This window comes from Simochromis diagramma, unplaced genomic scaffold (assembly GCF_900408965.1).
Source record: "Simochromis diagramma unplaced genomic scaffold, fSimDia1.1 OVJJ01000453.1, whole genome shotgun sequence".
Lineage (NCBI taxonomy): Eukaryota > Metazoa > Chordata > Actinopteri > Cichliformes > Cichlidae > Simochromis > Simochromis diagramma.
The window spans coordinates 905,731-926,047 of record NW_024387471.1 but is presented as its reverse complement, the minus strand read 5'-3'; the positions used below and the strand labels follow the sequence as shown (position 1 = coordinate 926,047).

Below are 20,317 nucleotides of genomic sequence, written 5' to 3'. Positions count from 1 at the left end.
GCTTTTATTTAAAACAAACAGCTAGTTGTACTGTTAATGCCTTCTCACCGTGGCTGATCGTCTCGTTACACAGCAGTTTGGCCCCAAACCTCATACTCGCATCAAAGGTTAATGGCACTGTGCTACTGTTAAATGTGGCCTCGACGATGCAGATTTTTCGGCTCTAAGGGTTTTGCTCTGCCAGCTAATGAGTTTTCACAGGTAAATATTAGATTTTTCCTTTTAGATGCAAGAAAACATGGTAGATGTTAAAGCTCCAGAAAGAGCTGCACAAAGTCAGAACAGTGAAGTTGCATCCGACTCTGAAAACACTGAATCTGAATGCTGGAAGGTGATGTAGCACCAGACTGACGCTGGTGGCTCAGAACAATGTAAGCTGCTCCATAACACACTGGGCTTGTTCAGCTGTGGCTGATGAAGTTGTTTTATGGTTAATGCGAGCAGCAGGCTGCAGCACAGTACAAGAAATGATCTTAATAAAGGTTTTAACACTACGCTGTTGCATTTTGCATTTTAAGCAAACTGACTCAGATACTCGTGCTGCTGATGGGAGGAACCTAATGGAACTGGTTTCTGTCTTTTGTCATTTGCTGTTTTCCTGCAGGCCTACTCGGTCTACGATGAGGAAATTGGTTACTGCCAGGGTCAGTCGTTCCTCGCCGCTGTTCTCCTCTTACATGTAAGTAAACTTCTCATCCATCCATCAGCTGTTCACTGTACATCAGATGATCCAACACACCAGTTAGCACTGTTTGCTAAACACATGCTTGTGCTCATGCATATTCATTTATGACTTTTACACAGACTCGTTGTGCATTTGCAAAAGAATTTGCCTCCAGTGTTTCTCCCTGGCTTTCAGAATAAAAGCTTTCTGTCGCTGCTTAAATGTAACCTTGATTCTCCTACATCTGCAGATGGCACTCAAACAAATGATCAAGGTTAACACGAGCAGCGTGCTCCTGCACCGAGACTTTACTGTCTCTACAAACAGTTTCCTGGCTTGTACAAAGTATAATAAAGCAGCAGGGTAATATAACACACTGAATGAGATGATGTGGATGAAGAGAAGGAGTGAGAGAATCGATTCCTTTCACACACACGTTCAAGGTCACAAATCCATGTTTATAGTACCTGCATGCTGTGTGTAAAGTGACTTTGCACAAATATTACCTCAAATTTGATGTGAGCAAGTTTTTAGAGGACACATGAAGGACAGACAGTGGAGTTGACACATGGGGTAAGAGAGCTGTGGAAGTTTGGTCAAAGTCCAAATGGCGAGGGCAGCAGAGGTTAAAGAGGAGTGAGATGTTGTGGGAGAGAGGAGTAGGGATGAGGTCGGAGAGATGTGCACAAGAGCTGCACGTTTGTTGAAGGGATGTGAAGGTGAGGAGCTGGCTGCAGAAGGAGGACACAAGGAAAAAGTTATAGAGGAGGAGAAGGCTGTAAAGATAAAGGGGACAGCAGCAGTGTAAGAAAGAGGGGTTACACAGGAGGAGGAGGAGGCGTGTAATAGAGGGAGGAGGGAGAGGTTATAGAGGAGATGTCAGGAATATTAATAGAGGCTCAGGTTTACCTGCAGGAGCCCATTCAGTCCCAAACACATACTGTCACTCTGATTAAATATCACCTCACAGTCTGTGAGAGCGTGCACGTGAAGGAGAGAAGCCGTGCACACACCGAGAGACGAGCACAGCGTTAGGCGTTCTCTCCTGCTCCTCGTCTTCACACATGCTCACACATGAAACTTGTTTTAGTCGCATCTTCCACAGCTGCACTGTTTCCCTCCACTGTTAGGTGACGGCCATGTTTGAGTCTTCTCGAGGGAGCTGCTCTGTCCTTTTGTGTCAGCAGGAACTCATTTCGGATATTTAGCTGTTGTCATTTTTCCAAAGTGTTGCTGATTGAGGTTATCCACATGCTTTCAGATGCCCGAGGAGCAGGCCTTTTGTGTTTTGGTAAAAATCATGTATGAATATGGCCTGAGAGCTCTCTACAAGAACAACTTTGAAGATCTTCACTGCAAGTTCTACCAGCTGGAGAGGCTGATGCAGGTTAGTCGAGCAACCTTTTACATTTTTAAATCAATCAATGGGACCCTGACAGGAAGGACGGTCTGCATCACACCGCTTTCTGTTTGTAGGTTTAGTTTTGTCTGTCATGTTGCTGTTGTGCACGACCTGCTCCCTCATTCTGGGCTACTTTTTATTTGGAGCTTAATAAGCTTCACTTTGGACCGTAGTCGGTGAAATGAGTAAATATGAATTGGGTTAAGCTTCAGATTAAAGCATATATCAGTCTTCTAAATCTATTTGACTGTGTTTGGGAGTATTTTAAAAGCTGTTTTTGGAAAGTGGATTCACTTTGGGAGTTGTAGTCAGCTTGGACGTCATTGTTTGTACACAGGACTCAGGCCTACCTTCATTTTTTACAAATCAAGGACAGTTTGCTGATGATTACAAGCTCTGTTAGAGCTGCGAGTCACCTAGCATGCGGGAATAGCTCTTTCCACTTAGTTGCCTTTGTTGTCTTTGGTCATTTGCAACACATTTTTTGATCTCACTACTTAGTTGCAGAAATTTAAATGATTGTGCCTCAGAGGCCGTACAGTTACAGCTCGACATTAAAATTGATCCCATCTGTCTGCTTCATGACTTAAATGCCATGAAGTTCACTTGTGATACAGACCAGTCTCAAGGGCCATTCATTTACACTAGATTTCATTTTCCAGCATTGGTACTTTCCTCATAATGGAGCTGTTTAATAATTACTGATTAAATGCATGAACCAGTGCACTAAACAGAAAAAGACTTTGCATTTAACTCTGTAAGTTTGAGTCTACTCGTGCTTTAGAGGACGTTGCCAGTTATTGCGTCATATTTGGACTGTAACATGTTGCCTTGTTGACTCCTGTCTTTCATTAAAACAAAAAAATCTATATTTCAGAGTTGAGTATAGATTTGCAGCCTGTGTAGGCTTTTTCTCCTTTGAGGATAATGAGTGCTGATGTCCCATCCCACTCAGGTATTACAACCTAAATCCACCGAGTTGATCTTGGCGCCTAAATCCGTCCTGCCTCTGCTAGCAGTCGCCCGTCAGCATGAAGACAGTTAGTTTAGTGCAATCACATTAGCTCAGTGCAATGATACCATCTGATAATATAGAGTACCGTATTCTCCGCACTATAAGGTGCACTTAAAATCCTTTAATTTTCTCAAAAATCGACAGTGCGCCTTATGTATGAATTCCGGTTGTGCTTACTGACCTGAACAGATTTTATGTGCTACACGGCGCTCAAAAATCTGTCAAAAAATGTTTTACTACGACTTTGGTAGCTACGAAGCCACAGTGCTTGATGGATTGTTGGAGTATTACGGCTACTGTAGTCAGGAGCCTCGAGGAGGAATCTGGGTCCTAAACTCCGTCATAGTGTTGCCAACTTAGCAACTTTGTCGCTATATTTAGCGAGTTTTCAGACCCCCTTAGCGACTTTTTTTCTAAAAAGCAACTAGTGACAAATCTGGCGACTTTTTCTGGTGTTATCGGAGACTTATTTATGACGACTTTTTGACGTGAAAGCGGGTATCGCTTTTACTCTCAACAAGCAGCGGTGCTGCCGTGGGCACCTCGCCCGTGCCAAAGAGCTCACGGGCGGAGGATAGTCCTCCCCCCGCTGCTATCAGGGCAGGAGATGTTCTCACCTATGCGTCTGAACGGCAAATGAATCCCGCATCAGTGAAGCCGCTGCTCCTGCACTGACTGTAACGCAGTCAGTTCTTCTTTTACTCTTATGCTGTTTTGTGGATCACAATGTTTAAAACTACTTATAAACACACACACACAGAGTAACTCCACCAGAGTGCCTATTTCGGGTCCCTTTTGCCGGTCCAAGCCCGGGTAAAGGAGCAGGGTTGGAATTGTGACATTAAAAAAACAATAATTGCTAAAAGAAATTTAATGTGTAGTTCAAAATAAATTCTAAATGCATTTAGGACGTTTTTTACTCACTTTATGTCTCTTCCACGATGTTATTTCGCTCTCCAACAACATAGGTTACAATTAGATTAGCATGACAAATTATGCAAATTAGGCGATGACGTCATTTAGTGACTTCTAGCGACTTTTAGGACAGCCAATAGCGATTTTCCTTACTGAGGAGTTGGCAACACTGCTTCAGGTCCCAAAGTCAAACAAACACTGCAGCATCACTGTGAGTTAAAAACGGTCTAAATTCTTTCATCTTTAATAAAATGATCAGCGTTGCTGCTTTACCAGGTGTAACAATGAAGTTTAACATCCAGGCATCCATGAAAACAGAATTTATGACATTTAACAGAGTTAGAAGTTAGCTCGCTAGCTTCCACCTAAACATGATATAGCATGTTCTGACTGAGAGATTTCTGAAAAAATTCAAACGTACAGCTCTGCTGTCACTTCCAGCATAAATGAAGACAGAAAACTACACAGCAGTGACGTTTGTAGGGTTACTGAAGTTGGGCTAGCTGCTATATAATGATGTGCTACGTGATTGCTAGCAACACAGCTATGTTAGCATAACATTAGCACAGTGAAGCTGGAGGATGAACGCCAACTTTTTTCCACTGATAAAAGTTAACATGAGGGTTCCTGATGGTTAGAGACAAATGCAATCGCATGGCAGGATGCTGTAAACGGACCAAACTTCAGTCAGGAGAACAACTGAGATAATCCATCCACAACACGAGGTTAGTCATTAATATACTGCAACAACATGGGAATAGAGCAGCTGTGAGAGAATACAGCATTAATGAATCAATGTTACTGAAGTGGAAGAAGCAAGAAGAATGAGCTGAGTAAAGTTTGACTTATCTGACCTTTTTGTTTCGCTTAATGCGCCTTATGGTCCGAAAAATACATTATGATGTCAGATATAAGTGTTGTCCAATGAACTCTGTGGTTCACTGTATGTGCTCGAACACTCAAAGCTAAAAGTAACTGGAACAAAGGTTGTAAAAACACTAAGGACACAAATAAAATACATTTATTTTAGTGTCTTTAGATTTTTAACTGTATGATTGTATTTTTTCTGTACAACATTAAAAACATGTCTAATGTCAAACCAATCTCCTGGTCTGTTTGGCAGCTGTGATATAATACTGTATTATGTTATGTGTATTTTTAAAATGTATTTATTTATTTAGTTTTTTCTTAGTTGTGGGTCTCTTGGGAGAGATTATCATCTCAGTGAGACAGCATGATTTAATAAAGCAGGAGCAAAAATGAAATAATGTAAAATTGAAATGACAAGCAGAGCCACATCTTTATCTGTTTGTAAGTGCTGTTTTATCTCACAAGTTCCCCTTTTTGCTTCTCCTACAGGAACAACTTCCAGATCTGTGGTCCCACTTCCAAAACCTGAACCTGGAGGCACACATGTACGCCTCCCAGTGGTTCCTAACGCTCTTCACCGCCAAATTCCCCCTGTGCATGGTTTTTCACATCACCGACCTGCTGCTCTGCGAGGTAACGTCAGTGCACTTGTTATACTGATTACATGGGGAGAGGGCTTTAGTCTACATTGTCCAGAGTCCAGTAAGGCGATGCTCAACTGTCTGGAAACAGGAAATCAGTTGAAGGTGGATAGAAAGGAGGTTACGAGGGGTCAGGAGAAGGGTATTAGAGGAGAGGCTTGGATGTCCACAAAGACGGCTGAAAACAGCTCTTCTAAAAATGCCTGGCTTCATTGCTGTGATGTGGAAAATGCTCAGAAGTAATGTATGCTGCAAGTTCTGCTAGCTCCACAGAAATATATTCCTCCAAGCAGTTTTTATTACCCCTCAGCCCTCAGCCGGCAGGTGTGTTGTCAGATAATACCCGTCAATCATTAATCGTTAATAAGCAGAGTGACGGGGCTCTGGGCCCCTTAGCTCCCTATTGTAAGGCAAATGTTAAAAACCTCAGTGTGCACCTTGATGGTTCCTTTAAACTGTGTGAACCAAGGTAAAGCCACACCTTCCAGCTGATGTCTTTGGACGTGTTATTCATGTGTTCATTACTTGCCGACTGGACTACTGCAGTTCTCTGTATCTGGTTTGGACCAGGCCTCTCTTTACCGTCTCCAGTTGGTCCAAAATGCAGCTGCTCGACTGCGACTGGCACTAAAGTGAAGGAGCCTGTAACCCTGGTGTTGGCCTCTCCACACTGACTTCCTGTTCTTTACACGATCCAATTTAAAATCGTAATTTTTGTTTAAAATCACTGAACGGCCGAGCCCCTTCTCACCGGTCTGAGCTCCTGTTTGTTTGTCCAAACTAACCTTAACTATTCCACGGCCTGCTCTGTGGCAGGTCCCAGACTCTGGAATAGTCCTCCTGATATTAGATCTGCACAAAAAAAAGCTTTGGCACATGGACAAAGATCCCTGAGAATATCTAGTGAAGCCAAATAATTGGCTTTTGTGGTCACTTCAAATGTATAAAGAAATTACGGAAATACAGTTCATCATGATATGTGTAGAGATGATTTTGTACAAACGGGGTTAGAAGATATTTTCATACAATACTAAGAGGATATGACATATGGGGGGAAAAAAAGGTGCAACATCTTAATGAGATAAAAAATAAATCACCTTTCTGTCTCGCAGATCTGCTTTTAACTCACGCTGACCTAAACAGTTTGGTTTTCGCAGCTTTGTTTTAGTTGTTATTTTATTCATTTTTCTATATTTTGCTGCATCATTGTTGTGCATTTTATTTATTGTAGTGGTATTTTACATTGTAAACACTTTGTGCAGCATGGGTTGTTGGTAGTGTGCTGTGTAAATAAACGGGACCTTGACCCTTTAAAAAAACCAAACAAAAACAGCAAGTGCTGTGCTATGAAGGAGAGTCACACGATGTTGCCAAGCTGCTGGTGCTTTTACCGCGGTGCAAATCCAAATCAGTTTCCACGAGCCCTTCTGGAATGTGGAAGGAGACTAGAGTAGTGAGGGAGGAGTCGGCGAGCCCAAACTGCACTTCCCGGTTATCAGTGGCCACAAGTAAAGGGCACACAGCATCGATGCTTCTGCTCAGGCCTTTTAGGGTCGATGCTATCAATGATCTAATATCATCAGGGCCACCTGACCTAATACCGATCGATGAGCAAGTCACTTATCATCTTACAAAATCTGTGTGACAGAAGAAGCGTTATTCCCAGAAATAACGGGCGTCACTGAGGAGCTTTATATGATACATTTCAGATATGTATATATCGAAAAATATATATTTCAGAGTTGGGTTGACGAAAAAACCCCACACACTGCCAAACAGTCTTGGATGTGGTTCTATAGTACAATATAATCCCGTGTCGTCTCATGGCACTTTACATGGTAAGTTAACGATGGCGATTTCACCCCTGAGAATGCACTTGGCATCGGCGGGGAGGAGAAGCTCCCTTTGCGCAGAAGGAACCCCTGACACAACCAGGCTAAGGTTGGGCAGCCATCTGCCTCGACTGGTTGAGTGAGAGGAAAGCTGAGAGAGAGAAGCGGAGCACTGAGCATCAACAAACAGTGAACAGACTTGTGGGCCAGTATCCATAGATCAGACACATTCAGCTCTGGAGACTCCTGCAGAAGAGCTGCAGAGAAACTAGGAAACTGAGATGAAGAGAGGGAATAATGTGCTGTTCCGTTCAGTGTTTCAGTCATTTACACAAAATATCTGAATACCAGAAAGACAAGTATTGGGCAAAGTACTACACGGTGGCCCCCCAGGGGATCTTGTGGGCGGTGTAGCAGGACTACGGGGTACGTGGCCAACAACGGTGGGTGATTGCTACGAACTGTCGGGTCCTTTAACAGAGCGGTGTTCCCGTCCTTGGCAAAAAGTCAAATCGGTTTTCAGCGGGTCGTGGACTCTGGAGTTTCGTCTCATCTCCACTCCTGTTTGTGATGATGTTCTTTAAGCTTCATCAGAACATGGCCCTGCACGTACGCTGAGGTGGTTTGCAGCTGAGGGTGAACCAACGATACAGGTTAGGACCCCAACCCCCGGGCCATGGACCGGTACCGGTCCATTTTAAAAAAAAATCGTTTTTATCGTTAACTCTGTTTCCCTGGGTCTTTTCCAGGATGTAGTTGTGCGTCTTATTTTGAAAGAAATATTTACACGTTACCATAGTGACCAGAGAGCATTAAGGGGCAGAGAGGAGGATGTTACTCTCAGTGTTGTTGGCGCTTTTCAGGAGGACGCTGCTAATAAAGTTACACAATTACACAGTGAATTTGCATTTGTTATTACATTTACAAAATAGCACAGTTTTTGTCGTGGTCGTATCATTTTATTTTGTTGTATTTATCCGCCACACCTTAAAGGCCGGTCCGTGAAGATATTGTCTGACATTAAACTGTCCGTGGCACAAAAAAGGTTGGGGAGCGCTGGATTAGGGGACTGATGTAGCTGCCATAGACTTGGTGGAACCAGAAATACAATGGGGGCCATGTAATGTTTCAGCCTACGCACAAGGCTGCATGGGGCCGATAACAAAGCCCTGAGGAACACCTGATCTAATGCATGCAGATCCTAATGAACTGCTCATGTCGTTCAGTGAGTGTGCAGCGAGTATGACCTGCTGTGTCACATTCTGACTTTTAACACAAAGTAACCTTATCAGTTACCAACGCCATCGTCCTTGGTTACAATTTGACTTAATGACTCTATTTTTAAAAATAAAAGTACATAAACACGGTGGGATTTTAGTGTTTTCATTCCTAATGCTTTGACCGACTGTCTCACTGTAATTGCATCAAATGCAAAATCAACTTTCTTCCATCCTCCTCCCTCTCTGCCTTGCTTCCTTCTTCCCTTCCTTTTTTTCCAGTCTCCCCTTTCCTGCCTCCCAGTTAGCCTCAGGCAGAACAATTAAAAGTTTCCCAAGTCTTTCTCACCCATTGAGCCGCATGATGACAATCTGCCTGTTAAAGCAGCATTGTGATATTATGCTCCCCCCTCATCCTTTTCACCATCTCTCACTCCTCTCTTCTTTTCCATTATCTTTTTCTTGTATTGTCATTTTGTTTGTTGCACTCACACTTTGTCATTTCCTGAAACTTTTCTGTGGTGTTTTTTTTTTTTTAAATCTTTGTTTTCTCGCTCTCTTTTTCTTTCTGTTTGTATGTAAACCTGTAAGTACGTCGCTGTTTTAAAGCAGGACAAACTCTTTGTTCTTTTGTTTCACTCTGACAATCTTCTTCTTTGTGATTGTTCCTCGTCACTGTCAGACCCTCATTGTTAATCACTCTCTTTGTCTCAGCTGCTGTCTTTATTTGATGGTCTCCTTAGAAATGTATGCTGATCATTCCTCTTGCTCTATATCTATAATCTCTCTAGATATAGATAGATAGATCTTCTCTCCCCAGTTTAGTATCTCCCCGTCTATGGATGTTTCTCTCTTGTCCCCAACAACGTGCCCTGCTTGAACACACAGTTCGAGATAATCTCTCCTCCCAAACACGCCATTGCTCATGCCTCAGCACTCTAGCGCCATCTTGAGGCCTGCATAGATAGGTGTGTGGAGGCAGAGCTCCCCCTCTTTTCTCTTTCTTCAGATATTTTTAGAGCTGCTCAGATATTTTTAGCTCTGTGTTGCCATGTGAACTGGTTGTCACGGAGACCAAGGAGATGGGTGTTCCCATGCAGAGTTTGCATCCGCATTACATTTTCTTTCTTTTGGTCAAAATTACAAGCACTGTATGAAGAAATGGTCGAAATAATACAACAAAATATGCACGTTATATATAAAAGAAAGGGGCGTTTGTTTTTAAGCAGCACTCTGCGCCTCTGGATTGGCTCTACCCTGTGAAGCTTGTATTTGGGTTTCTTTGTGCTGCAGCTGCAGAATCATTCGTAGAGTACTCATCAGACGATAAAAGGAAATTTGTGTTTCCTACAAATTTTATGCTGAACTGAACTGTACGGTGCTCTGTGGCATAAATAAATACTGATAAGCTAATTGTAAAAGACCATGTTCAGCTCACACATCTGCTCGTCTGTGAAAATATTTATAAAGTTGTGTTGGCGCTCCTTGATTGATAGTAAAACGGCAGAAGCTTGTCACACAGTAGATATTTGTTTCTGTTTGATCCTGTAATTGCATGTCCAGCATCGCTATGATGAACAGTTAAACTGTACTTGTGCATGTGAACAGAGCATCCATCACTGTGATCGTGTGTTTATAAAGGTGTGGGTATGAAAAACAGAAAATAAGAAGCTGAGGTTATCCTGACCTGAGCAAAAGCTGAGAAGTGGAGCCGACGGTTTCTTTTTGGTTTACTGTGGCAGTGATTCTTGCAGAACTCGAGATTAAGTATTGTTTCAGAAAAATGTGACTCTGTTCGCTGTTTGCAGATTTTCGTTTTTACAGCTCCAAAGTGCAGCATCAAGTTTAAAATTGCTAAAGTGGCTTTTAAAAACGACACATGCAAATGAATGTAGCTGTTTCTATTGTTTCTGTTTTCACAAATAGTTCTTCTCTTTCAGGGACTGAACATCATCTTCAACGTAGCCCTCGCCCTGCTCAAGGTCAGTCCTCACTTTCTTTGTACATCTGTGTTTAAATCAGTCTCTGCACATGTAGGAAGCCCAAAGTGCAAATCAAAGCACATGCAGGCCGGATTGCAACAAGAGGCATTTGTTTACATCTGTCCCCTCCTAGTGGTCAAATCACAAACTGCATCTGGAAGAGAGGAAGCTGGTTGCATTAGTTGCATACACTTCATGTGGTTTGTCCATAGAAAGCAAATGGTTAGTCTCGAGACAACAGTCTCTGCCGTTGTGTCCTTGGGTAAGACACTTCACCTACCACCTACTGGTGATGGTCAGAGGGGCCGATGGCGCGATATGGCAGCCTGGCTTCTGTCAGTCTGCCCCAGGGCAGCTGTGGCTACAACTGTAGCTGCCTCCACCAGCGTGTGAATGTGAGAGTGAATGAATAGTGGAATTGTAAAGCACTTTGAAGGCCCCGAAAAGCGCTATATAAATGCAATCCATTATTATTATTATTATTATTATTATTATTATTATTATTATTGAGTTCTTACAGTAAAGGCTGCAGATTTGACAGAGGAGGAAAACCACACTGAGCTAAACAATTTGTGGTCATTTGAAATGTAGCAGAGTTTTAGATGAGCTGTTGATGCTTTTGTATTTTATCTGATCGGTTGGTTTGATCCATTCATTCATTGGTTTACCAGAGACGGGATGAGATGCAGTTGGCTTGAGTGTCATGGAGCCCATGGGTGAAAAATGTAAGGATATTCCAGATTTAAAAAAACAAGAGAGAAGAAAAGCTGCAGGTTTTCTTCAACAGCACGATCGACAGTGTTTGTGTAATCACACTTACTGCCAGAAGGGGGAGACAAAAGTTACATATTTAATCAACTTCGTTCTCAATCACAGGAACCAGACGGCTGGGTCACAGACTGTCAGCGTACAGACCAGGAAACTGTTTGTCTTTGATTTAAGGGATTAGTATTATCACCTAGTATGCTAGTTAATAACATGTTTGGTTGATTTTAAATTGGTTAAAATTTGGGGCTTCTTTTTTTTTACTTTTTGCTTTTTTAAATACCAAATGGTTTGCATGTTTTTGTTGTCCAAGCACAGGGGTGAAGAATTACTACTTGTTGTTATTTTCTCTGTTTGTGGTGGGATAGATCAGTGAGTTTTGGTGGGATGACTGTGTCATACAGCACGTCTGTGTCTGGCTGTTCAGTGTGGGCAGTAATTTGATGGGACCTCCTCTGTTCTCAGTACTGTTCAGGTACAAGTTTTTCATTTTGTGACAACAAATCTCTGTTAGCTGGCTCGTAATTACACTGGCTGACAGTTTCCAGGTAAACAGATGAAGTCTGGCATAAACAGCCTCACCTTCTTTCCTCTTTTTTACACAGCCGGAGTGTGAAAGGCTGAATTTTACACAAGCGTGTGATAAAATGATGGAACAACCAGGAAAGTTTTCTCTCTTTTCTTTACCTTTCCTGTGATCCCAGAAGAAACTTCATGGCTGCGTTTGAACTTCTTATGCCATGATCAATATTTTACTTTTACCGATTAGTTACTCGTGTTTATTATCGACCAGTCCACACAAATGAATAAGGTCTGCATTTAAAATACTAGAATAAATAAAATAACTTGCACTCATATAGTTGAATAACAATGATTATGATAACAGTAATAAGAAGCTTTCAGATACTAATGAGGCAATGGCTGTGCTTTTATTTTTTCTCTGGTTAAAATTAAGGATGGCTGGTTTCTGAAAAGCCCTCCTCCTCTGTGTGCTGGTCATCAGTTATTCTGTGTCAGAGAGAAAGATGCGGTGGATACGATGGTTGGAAATGGAGAACAAACGAGGATGTGAGGAGGGAGGAGTGTGGTAGGGGCTTCCACTGCCTCTTTCTAATTGGCCGGGCATGACGGCATTCTCCCCAGAGGCTCCCTCCTCCTCCCTCCATCCATCCTGCACTCTTCCTCGCTCTCATCACCCCTCCCTCCATCTGTGTTCGCCTCCCTCCCTCCCTCTCCGGCTTAGTCGCCACATCCACATCACAGCAGGGGCATAAGAGATAACGTTAGCGATCTGGACCTGAAGGAGAAAAGCTGTGTGTGTCTGTGATTTTATGTTTTGCTCTTTTTGCTCTTTATCCTTTCCTGCCGTGGATGCCTGCTCGGAGCCTTTACTTTCACTCACTTCCTCGTTCCCTATCTTCTTTACCTCCTGCTCCACTACCTCTACCTCCTCCTTTTCTCTGGTTGGATATGTATCTGTCCAACACGCTACCTCCGTCCACCAGCCAGACCTCTGCAACGGAGCCGCCCCTGCTACTGATAGCTATTAGCTCCTAGCATCACAAGTACAGAGAGGTTGAGGGTTGGAAACACTGTGGCGTGGCTTCATTGCGTTGCCTGGTCCCAGCTGCTGGCCAAGGCAGAGACTCCTGCAGATCCAACACCCACTCGTACCCTCGTTCAGTGAGTCGGTGCTGTTCAGAGCAACGAGAAAGGACTTTCTACCTAAAGGAGGCAGCTCCTGAGCTCAAAAATCTACTGACAAATACAGACCGGATGCACGGCTGCTCCTGCTGATAGAAATCTGCTGAGGGCAGAAGCAGGAGTCCAGGCTCGCGCTGTGAACTAGGCTGCTGCTTGCTGTGGTTTGGATTTGTGCAGAATTGAAAGTCTTACACCGGTGAAGAGCTGAAGGAGGCTGTCGTCACACACTTTCTGTTCTGTTCCATTTTTCCATCTTGGTTTTCATGCATCACTGGTTTGCGTGTGAGTCAGTGAGTTCAGCATCCGCTCAGCCGTACTCTAACTCAAACACGCAGCGCATCGTCTCCTGCGGGCGCAAACGCGCCACGTTCCAAACGGACCACATCTCGTCCTTTTCTGCTTTTTCGCTAGGACCGCCTGTCCAGGCGTGGAGGGCGCACAAAGAGATCAATGCTGTTTATTTCACGGTCATTTCAGAGAAATCAGACCTCGGCGAAGCTCCATTTGCAAAGTGGGTACAAACGTATCGACTGCTTTGATGTGTCATCGCTCACGCGCTGAGCCTCGAGCATTAAGGCCACGCCGCCGTGCAGCCGGAGCCAGATTTTCTCCGTGTCTTTGAAGTCAGCGAAGGAAAAATAAAAAAAGGTGGCGTTCTTATCCAGTGCCGCCGTTTGCTGGAGAAGCACCCCACGTGTTGAGCAGCTTTGTTGCCAGGCAACAGTACGCTGGATTGGAATTGGTTAGAGGGAGTTTGCCAGGGGAAGAAGATGAGAGTGGGTCGTGTGATTGGGTTTCAAAGCAAGTCTGGCAGGTAGCTGAAAGACTCAGCATTATGTGGAAAGCAGCGCCAACACATCGTTTCCTGACTGTGATTGCGTCGCACCGGGGGGCCGGCGCCGGGCTCTGACAGTGGTACAAGCTGAGCGGCCTCCGCCAACGTCTTGTCCACGTGTTGATAGTCTGCGTTGCCCGGATGAACTGGATCGATCTGAACGTCACGTGTCCTGGACGTCGAAGCGCCGGCTGCCGAGTTGCTGTGTTTCATTGAGCTCGTCTTCCATTCGTTTCCACCTGCCCTCCTGAACGCCGGGCTGCCACGGCGTGCAAATAGCAGCTGCTCTCTCCTCATTCACCAGAACCTCAACACTTTTTGACACTGAGCTGAGAACGGAGGTTCCCACGCTCCTCCTCGTCTACTCCAACAACACAGGAAACTCCTGGGCATCTAGACGACACGCTGGAGTCATCTTCCATCCTGGCCCCGGAGCGGGACCACCCCTCTCCCTCTCCCTCACCCTGTCCCACCCCACCTCCATCTCCTCCACGCTCTCCACCGCCCTCTCCTCCTCCTGTACCAGTCCTGACCCCACATTTGCCCCTTCCAGCAGTTTGCAAAGCAGTGGAAGATGGCGAGGGAAAGACGGAAGAGAGGGCCCACGGCAGTCAGGCCTCACCAGACTCTTTCTGCAGGGTCATGGACCTTCTTGGGATGGGACACCGGCTCTTCGTCCCCAGGCTGCTGGCGGTGAGAGAGCGATGCAGGGATGGAGTGGTGGTTGACTGTTAGACCAGTTAGACCAGAGTGTTTTTAATGGGGAAAATGGGAACGTGTGCCTTTTAAAATGCAGTCTCAGTTTATGAATTCATTTAGTAGATGTATCTGTCGCTGTGATGCCTTGCTGGTCATGTTGCGTACATGCAGCTGACTGCTTGAAATTTCCTTTACAGCACGAGCTGTTTGTTTGCTGCCTGATGTCACCTCCACGTTTATTCCGTCTGCAGAAATGGAACAAAAAATAATCTTACAAGGAAAATGCTCTTTGATTTCAAAGCACACGCTCGACACAGATTCTGGTGTCTTTGCATCTTCTCACCACAGGGTGGCGGTATTGTTGTGTTATTAAATACTCTGTGATCTCTTTACCCCATAAAGATGATATTCGACGCCTCGGTATGTGTCAGTAAACACGTGGTTTGACGACCATTAGAATAGGAACTGGAAAAGAAAGCCGCTGAGTTTCGTGAGGACGTGTCACCTCTCGTCTCCCATCAGAGGCTTGAAAAATGACAGAAAAGAGCTTCAGTGGTCATTCCTATCAGGGATTTCAAGGGGTGAAGGGTTTAAATATGGGAGTTACAAATGGTTCTCATGCTGCTGCATAAACAAGGTGCTGAAGGAGGAGAGCAGCATGGGATTAGCACAGCAGGACTCCGATGGACTGAGAGTTCTCAGCCTTTGCTTAGAGATGATTAAAAGTAACTGGCTGCACAGGAAATATCATTTTATAAAACTACAGTGTAACTATTGTTTTACAATAAGAGCTATAACACGTAAGGGAATGCTTACAACAAGTTAAGTGTGTAACTACAGTTTTCTCTGTATTATCACTGGTTCTTAGTCTTTGAGTATAAAACTCTCATTAATTATCCCTTGTTGTTCTCTCTCCTCCCACTCCTCCTCGTCTCCTTCCAGACGTCTAAAGAGGACCTGTTGCAGGCAGACTTCGAGGGGGCTCTCAAGTTTTTCAGAGTCCAGCTCCCCAAACGATACAGAGCTGCAGAGAACGCCCGAAGGCTCATGGAGCAGGCCTGCAACATCAAGGTAAGAGATAGTTGTGCAAGTGTGTACAAACACACAAGGCCTTTGCACATAATGCAAGGGTATTCATGTAAATCTTGTATCCACTGAGCCAGATGAGTCAGAGGTGCAGTTCTGGCTGCTGTATGTGGTTGTAGCCTGTGGTAGTCTGGACCACAGCAGCACCCGTGGTTTGTACACAGTGCACTCTCTCTCAGGTGGCCTGCAGCGGTATCGCACTCGCTGAGCTGCTTATTCATGTGCCACAGCAGGGTTACTCGTGTTTCACGTGCACCACGCTCTGCAGAGGTGAGCTGTGACTAAATGCTGTACTTTAAGGAACATTAGTGATTACGTTGTCTCATTCTGGGTATTGAAAGCCATCCTGAAATGTAGAAAGCATCACTCACTGTGAAGCAGGAAGGAACTGAGCCCTGTGCTGTCAGTCAGAACGCTCTAATGAAGTGATGTGCAGTAGGTGGAAGCATCTGGAGCACCAGGCCAGAGAGGTTAAGCACAGTGCAGTTTCTGTACCATATACTTTTATCTTTGCTTCTTTAGTCTTCTGTAAAAGTCTTTATTGTGCATTTGTTTTCCTCTGCTCTGTGAATCCATCACCTACAACATGGTTTCTATGGATGGCGGTCCAGGCCGTGTTTTCCCTAAAATACTTCCTGATGCCGTTAGGATCCTCCTACTGACCTTAAAGCGGCCGCTGGCATTCAGGGAATTTGCCGAGCTCACCAGAGACCAAAGAACGGTACACGGTGTGTGCGATGCTGTGTGTACTTGTGTCAGCGGTTTGTGTTACGACAGAGGAAGGAAGGAGAAAAAAGATGGAAGAGATAATCATCCACCCTCCTCTCCCCTGCGTCTCAGTGATACGTACTGTAATATTTTACATTTTCTTATCCCGAGTGAGTCGGCTCGAGGCCACGTTGATAGGATGCTGTTCTCTTATGATTCTCGTGTGCTTCTGTGTTTGTCGTCATACAGGATATCCTGTATTGCGGCTCAGGAGTCTTCTGCATTGGTGGCTTTAGTAGTATTTTGGTTCTGTGCACCCACACAACCTGTTTACTTCAAAACTGGAGTAAATTTGAACAACTAAACAGCATAGACCTGTTCTGTGGTATGAAGTGACTGTTAAACAGGCGTCAAGGGAAGGCTGTAAAAACTTTGACAGAGTGTGTGGTTCCCATCAGTGTCCTGATTCACATGTGAGGAGGAAGAGGAGTTATCGTCTGTCTGAAAGGACGAGCAGAAACACTTTGCGCCTCGTTCTGCTCGTTCCTTCATCGTACCTCGCCGTTCTCTCGCTCCTCCGTCGTTTCTTGCGTTGGCGTATTTATCTTTCCCGCTCTTCCTCTCTCTCTCTCTTTTGAGAGAAACTGTACGAGCTGAGCACAGACTTTCTTTTTTTGGCACTTTGCTCAAACAAAAACACTAACTGTGGCAGCCAATCAGAAACATGCAGAGTGTGGCTTATCGGATAATTGGCCACAAAGTGCCGCCGTGATCGAACGAGCGTTTGTGCTTACTTTGGAATGTTAGGCTCACGGACTCGTTATCGTGCAGAACGTGCTGAAGTTGTTCACGTTGGCCTTACAGTTGAGACTGAAGATGGAAACGGAGAATTCAGGGATTGAAAGCTTTTTGGGAGCAGTGAGGAACCAAAACATGAAAGTAGTGACTTATATCTGTGATATAAACGTCATAGCAGAGAAACTTTTCTCAGCCCTTCTCGAGTTGTTCCACATTTTCTTTTTAACTTGTAAAATAGATTTCCTCCCCGTGGACAGAGGTGTGAGCAGATTAACACAAAAAGGGCCTCAAAGAAAACCGTAAGAGGAGAAAGGAGTCTTGCTGCCCACTCCCACCAGCTGACCCACAGGTCACATGTTACACAAGCTTGAATATGTCACGTTACACAACGCCACATGAAATCTCGTAACCGGGCATGCCAGGCCAGGTTTGGTTATGCCAGTCGTGTCGCAAAACCAAACCTTCCACTAATCTATGGACTTGTTACGCTCTCAGCCGTCCCACACGCTCACTGATGACTGTGACCGTCTGTTAGTCATGTTTCTAACAGGCGAGATCAAAGATGAGAGAAGGAAGCAGCCACTGTGAACATATCTGATTTTCCACTCATGAGAAGTTAAACCATTTGATTTGTAAACGAAAGGCCGTTGGACCTAGTAGCCATCTTTGTGGGGACGACATGCTAGCACCGCTTTAGCTAATGGGCAGAACGGCCCCCCAGCACTTCTTTCTCTTCACCACCCCCCCTTCTACATATTTTCTGCCGACGTTTAAATCGGATCAACCAAATTCTATAAGCTGCTTAAAACGGGGAAAGAATTCACCGGCACCTCGGCTTGACGAACACAACGGGGTAGTAGGGTGGCTCAGCCTTTCTGGGGATCAGGAATTTAAATTTCTAGCCTTCTTAAACATTCATCGGAGCGCAGCTGGAGTTACTAAGGAAGCAAAACTTTAATGAACTGAGAGGAAGAGAGGAGAAGGCTGTGTTTGTGTAAAAGGGCAGAATCATTTATAGAGACAGCTGTAGCTTGTCAAAGAAAGGCTGAGTGAAGAATTATTACGTTATTATTACATTATTATTACATTATAACCGTATTAAAGGGGTTTGTCTCGGTAAATAGTAAATGTAGCAGTCACTGGAGCGTGTGCACCTGAAGGTCCGTGTTTAGTGTTTGAATCCTTTAGCACAGCTGCTGTAGTGTTCAGGAAACGTTCTGCAGGCTCGTTGAAGGACCGTCAGAGCTCTTCTTTGGATGCTGGTCGCCTTTTTGTTCGGTTCTCTGTCAGGACGGTCCCACACTGCTTCAGTAATGCTGATGTCTGGGGAGGCCCATCCATGACTGGCAGCTTTCCACTGTGGCTGAAGTGCAGAAAAGCATGACAGAGCCTGTAGTTTTATGCTAAACTCCTGGGTGGATCACAAAGACCAACTTTGCCTACATAACCTGCCTCGTTACTGTGCAGCGTGCGGCTGCAGACTCACTACTGTGCTTTGTGCTGCCCAGCTCATGTCTGAGGAGACCGTCACAGTTATGCTGACGTTTCACGGCCTTTAAGGTGTCGCAGATAAAGACAACAAAATAAAACCAGTACCACAAAAAGAAGATTTATTCCCAACACACAGGAAAAGACCCAACAAAACTGAGTTAACAATAAAAACCCTGAAAAACATAAATGTCACACTCGAGCTTCGACTCTCACGGACCGGTACCAAACGACTCGCAGACCAGTACCGGGGGCTGGGGACCGCTGGTTATGTAATCAGACAGACTCGGGATGGTTTTCTCGGGAAAATGGAAACATCTGCACCACAGCAGTCCGGTCACTGGACCAGCCAAACCCATCGTTCCCATTGGTCAGCTCTGTTCGGTCTCATCCTCAGTGCCTTGGCGTCGGTTACTTATTCAGTTGGAGTGAAACGCAGACCCGTCTGTAGTCCTGGCTGGTTAGCTAGTAAATATTAACTTTTAACTACTTCATTTCACTTAAACTTTAACTTTGTTGACTTATAAAGGAGTGAAAGAGTAATTTGACACCAGGATTTAAATGAGTGTTTTTCAGTAAAAGTAACCGTTTAGCTCTGGCTATTGCTTCATTGAGTGGATAAGACTGAGAGAATAACTGATAGAAGGCAAACTGTAGACTCTGAAGCTCCAAAGACGCTTAAAGAAAAAGAAAAGCAGGAGCTTGTTCGTGCCTATGTGGGTTTCTCGTGCAGAGTTCAGCTCTGGGTCCTTTCAGAGAACATTAAGCGTGTTCGGGCGTCTTCCAGGACAGCTCTGTATTTGCTGTCACTTCACTTCCTGGGTTGTGCTGTTGGAGCGATGTGCAACACAGACCGTCATGTCACTGTGGTTGATCTGACAACTTCCTTCCTATGTCCCCTAACCTCTCACGTAAACGGTGCAGATGTGTGAACGAGCCTTTATCTGTATTTTTGTTACCAGCTGCAGGAAACAGAAATGTGCAGCTTGAAAAGAGCTGCAGATAGATGAGGACAGGCAGCGATAGCGAGAGAGGCACAAATGAGAGAAGAGAGGAGGCAGCAACAGGGAAGTACTCACTCAGTGGAGGGGAAGAAAAAGCAAACTCATCGTCCTCTGTCACACACTTCTAGCGTTACAGAGAGAAACAAACAGGTGTGTTGTACTGCTCTCTCGCTGCCCCCACCTCTCCTCCTCTCACTGGGCGGGGCTCGGCTCCTGAGGGACTCGCAGGCAGCCGCTCGCCGCCTCCTCACTGCCAGGAACAAAACCTGTCGGCTGCACTCTCCCGCTTTTCCTCCTCCTTGCTGCCGGGAGCAAGCGGGAGTCAAGATGATGCAGGAAGTGTCTATCATGGTGGCGTACGATGCTCACGTAGTCGACCGACCGGGTGAGGAGGACGCCTTGGCGTGCTTGGTTGCCCATTCCAGACCTCGCCGAGCTCCCAGACCAGTGGTAGGTCTGTTCTGATGTCTTGTAGTTTTTAAAACCTCTACAACAGTTTGACCTCATGTTTCTAATGACTGTTGGTTACTGCAGTTTTTAGAACAGGAACGTTTGAAGTCACCTGCTGCTGTAGCTGTTTTTCTTTTGTTGTCGCTTTCTTATCTTTATTTTATTTTTTAACCGTCCTGCGTCATGTACAGAGGAGGAAAATGCCGCTATTACTGAAAATGCCTTTTTCTTTCCGTGCGTTA

At 44.8% G+C, this 20,317-nt stretch overlaps 1 protein-coding gene across 3 annotated transcripts in view; it reads left to right on the top strand.

The window, feature by feature from the left end:
• rabgap1l (RAB GTPase activating protein 1-like) overlaps positions 1-20,317 on the top strand; it is a 90,072-nt gene that overhangs the window by 57,268 nt on the left and 12,487 nt on the right. For 2 of the 3 annotated variants that reach the window (XM_040015054.1, XM_040015053.1), the window contains exons 15-19: positions 605-679; positions 1,926-2,051; positions 5,356-5,499; positions 10,497-10,538; positions 15,484-15,612. In XM_040015054.1, coding sequence (XP_039870988.1) covers positions 605-679; positions 1,926-2,051; positions 5,356-5,499; positions 10,497-10,538; positions 15,484-15,612 — 516 coding nt within the window. Of the gene's footprint in view, positions 1-604; positions 680-1,925; positions 2,052-5,355; positions 5,500-10,496; positions 10,539-15,483; positions 15,613-19,415; positions 20,076-20,317 lie in introns of those variants that run through there. The other variant, XM_040015055.1, reaches the window with a different exon arrangement.